The following is a 3,284-nucleotide window of genomic DNA, read 5'->3' as shown; positions in this document are numbered from 1 at the left end:
CTTGCTAGACATGGACTACTGCTGAACCTCTTCATTATGGTCCACATATTCGGAGCTTGCACTTGCAGGGTACTTCAATCCATAGATTGAGTTAAGTAATTAAGCATGGGGTTGGAAGATATTCCAAATTAAGCCAATAGCTCTAGTTCAAATGGTATCTCTCAGCTCAATGTCAATTGTCAATTTTCAATTGTCAAAGATCATGCTGTGTATGAAAGAGCAATCATCGACCAGAAACATGTACTCAAGATGATTGACCCAACTATCAAGATTACCTGTTGAAGCACTTTGGCGTCAGATGATGGGTTGTAGTTGACATGGCAACATCATTGGTCTAGTCTTTTTTATTATTTTTTGATACCATTCAAAGGAAACAAGAGTCTTTCAAAAAGGTTGGGTTGACCCAACAGTAGTGAATTGGCATTCTAGTTGCCAAATTAGCTAGGTTGCAAACATTGCAGAGTAACCTTGGAAACAAAACAAGAATGATAAGCTAGACCATTCTGATGTAAGTGTAGCAGATCTGTCATCAGAATCCTTTCCTGCCAATTGGGGGTTTCTTTCTTTGTTGGCAACTTGGACTGTTCTCTTGCTATCACTGAGAAACAGAATTTGACTATATCCAAGATTCCCAGCTTTTATAGCTGCTTCCACCATTGCTTCCTGAATGGCGATGAGTGCTGACCCTACTGCACAGCTTAAACTACCGTAGAAAATGATGACTCCTTGCATGTTTTTGGCTTCATAGGCAAAGCCACTCCTCCTAGCTCCAGCAGTTTTGATGATCAACTGCCAAGGACCTCCAATTCTTTGGTGAGCTCAATTCTGGTCTGCATTCTGATGAGAAGAATCAAGCAATTGTTGAAAGCATGGACCACCAGGCTTCCGAGTCCATATGGTCCAAAGGGTTATGAAAATGGCTTGATGACAGTGCATGTCCTGATCCATTCCTTTATATTTGAGCAAAATAGTCCCAATCCAATGTTGTACAGAGGTATTATTTAGATCAGAAGTGTGAACTGCTAAAGGAGATCCGTGCCAATTGGCTTTAGCAAATGGGCAAAAAAGGAATAAGGTGGATTCATCACCTGCATTACAAAGAGGGCATGTGCTAGTTATTGGGATCCCTCTTTCTTTTAAGGTAAGATTTGTTGGAAGGCTGTGATGAAGAAGTCTCCACACAAAGTTAACAGATTTTCAAGGGAACTTTCACCTTCCAAATGAGGCACCAAACTTCTGAAGGGATGTGCAGATGTCTGTTAGGATTAGGATGGGATGAGCTCTAATTTCTATGGAGAAGATTGTAAGCATTCTTAACTTGAAAGTCACCAGAGTAAGAATGTTTCCATAGCAATTTATCAGAGGTTGTTCCTGTCTTAGAGATAGGGAGTCCTCAGAATTTCAGAGCTCAAGGGGTAAGGGTAGAGTGATCTGATTAAGCTGGGTTTCCAACAATGTGAGTTATTATCAATCAAGATCTGTCATTGTACCAGTAATCAGATTCGGGTTGTTTAGGTGTTGGTATTAGTCGAGTCTTTTGATTCATTGCCTCGGTGCTTGGAATAATAACTTTAAAAAAAACCAAATGCTTTCATTGTATGTTTTATACTCCTTGTGTTTTGAATTGTTTGGCATTTATTTCATTTCAGGATGTCGTAAGATGATGTCCTTTTTCCTATTTGAGTCTCAAGATAAATAAATTTCTCAACATACCCTACACTTTATTTTAAGAGTCCTTTTTTGTTAAAGTTCAAGTTAAGGAGGGTAGCTTTGAAAAGTTGTACATTTTAAAAAAAAATTTATTTAAAAAAACAATGCATTAAATGATGTTCACTTAAAAAATTGAATTTTCTAAACAAACCAAACAAAATGGGATAAATGGAGTAATATTTTATATAGATATTGATTATTTAGTTAAAGGGATTTAATAAGTAGGAAAATGGGTAGTTAATTACCCAACTTGTTAATAATTGTCAAACCTACTCAAATACCTCCATTTACAACCCCTCAAGATGGGCATAGTGCTTCTAAAAAAAAAAAAAAAAAAAAAAAGAATCCATCATTTAAGAGTTTTTTCACCTCTTCTGTGATTGCTTTGTTCTGCTCTAGGGCAAACACTCGTCTCTTCTATTGAATGGGCTTCTTTGTTAGATCGACGTTGAGAGTATGCTGTATCACTCGTTTGTCGATTCTTGGCATGTCCTCATGGTTCTATGCAAAGACATCTAAGTTATTTTTCAAGAACTTCACCAATTCATCCTTCAAAGTCTGTTGAAGTCCTACCTTGGTGGTTTTGGACGGGTCTCCTTCTATTAGCACTACATTTTCTGCCTCTTCCATAGGTTTGGGTGGTTCTTCTTCTACCATCCAAGGGTGATTTTCCCTTGATGCCAGGACTACTTGGTAACATTCTCGAGCCAAAAGTTGGTCCCCAACGATTTCTCCAGTCCCGTGGGGGGTTGGGAATTTCACTTTCAGGCAATATGTGGAAGTTACTGCTTTTAGGCGATTAAGGGTTGGTTGCCCAAGAATCACATTGTAAGATGAAGGGCAGTTGACGATCAAGAAATCTATCATCCTCATCACTTGAGTAGGGTAGGTTCCTGCTGTAATCTGTAGTGAAATTATGCCTTTCAGATAAACGCGATTTGCGGTGAAGCTGACTAACGGAGATCCAAAAGGCTTGAGGCGCTTTGGATCCAACTTTATCTGTTGGAAAGCCGTCATGCACATTACATCTGCCAACACCCTTCGGGTATTGCACCCTTTAATGGTTAGCATAATGACTAGGGGATCATCATGGGGTTGCTTGATCCCCTTCACATCTTGCTCGGAGAAGACAATGTCATCATTCTCAATGTGGCGATGTTTTGCCATTGGGTGATTGACGTGGACGCTATTCGCCTGGCTCTGAACTACCCTTCTTAGGGACTTGTATGATCCTTCAACAATTGGCCCCCCAGTGATCGTCCTTATCTCTCCCATGATGGGTTTGAGGTTGTCGTGATCTTCCTTTGTTTGGTCGTTAGTGGGTTTCTCCTCTATTTGCTGACGAACTTGATAGTCTTTCTTAATAAACTTCTGGAGTTTTCCCCGCTAGATCAACTCCTCTATTTGCTCCTTCAAATCCTAGCAGTACTTCTTCGGGTCTCTTCGCTTCGAGGATGAGCTTAGTGGCTTAGGCCATTTCAAGGCAGGGTCGTCCTTTATCTGCATGAGAATCTTGTCTGCAGGCATTATCAAAGGGGTGAAGTTTAACTTCTTCTTTGATGACGCCTCCAGGC

General features: G+C 40.0%; 1 protein-coding gene across 1 annotated transcript; it reads right to left on the bottom strand.

Annotated features, from left to right (window-relative positions):
* Positions 1-2,211: 2,211 nt before the first annotated feature.
* LOC115951703 lies at positions 2,212-2,985 on the bottom strand. The gene has a single exon (XM_031068859.1). It carries the CDS (start codon positions 2,983-2,985, stop codon positions 2,212-2,214), a length of 774 nt encoding a protein of 257 aa, XP_030924719.1.
* Between the last annotated feature and the right edge of the window lie 299 nt (positions 2,986-3,284).

This window comes from Quercus lobata, chromosome 7 (genome assembly GCF_001633185.2).
Source record: "Quercus lobata isolate SW786 chromosome 7, ValleyOak3.0 Primary Assembly, whole genome shotgun sequence".
Classification (NCBI taxonomy): Eukaryota; Viridiplantae; Streptophyta; class Magnoliopsida; order Fagales; family Fagaceae; genus Quercus; species Quercus lobata.
The sequence above is the reverse complement of the archived record's forward strand: the minus strand, read 5'-3'. Positions and strand labels throughout refer to the sequence as shown.

Excerpts from the sequence above, each read along its gene's own strand:
- LOC115951703 (XM_031068859.1), bottom strand. The coding sequence starts at position 2,985 with ATGGGAGAGATAAGGACGATCACTGGGGGGCCAATTGTTGAAGGATCA.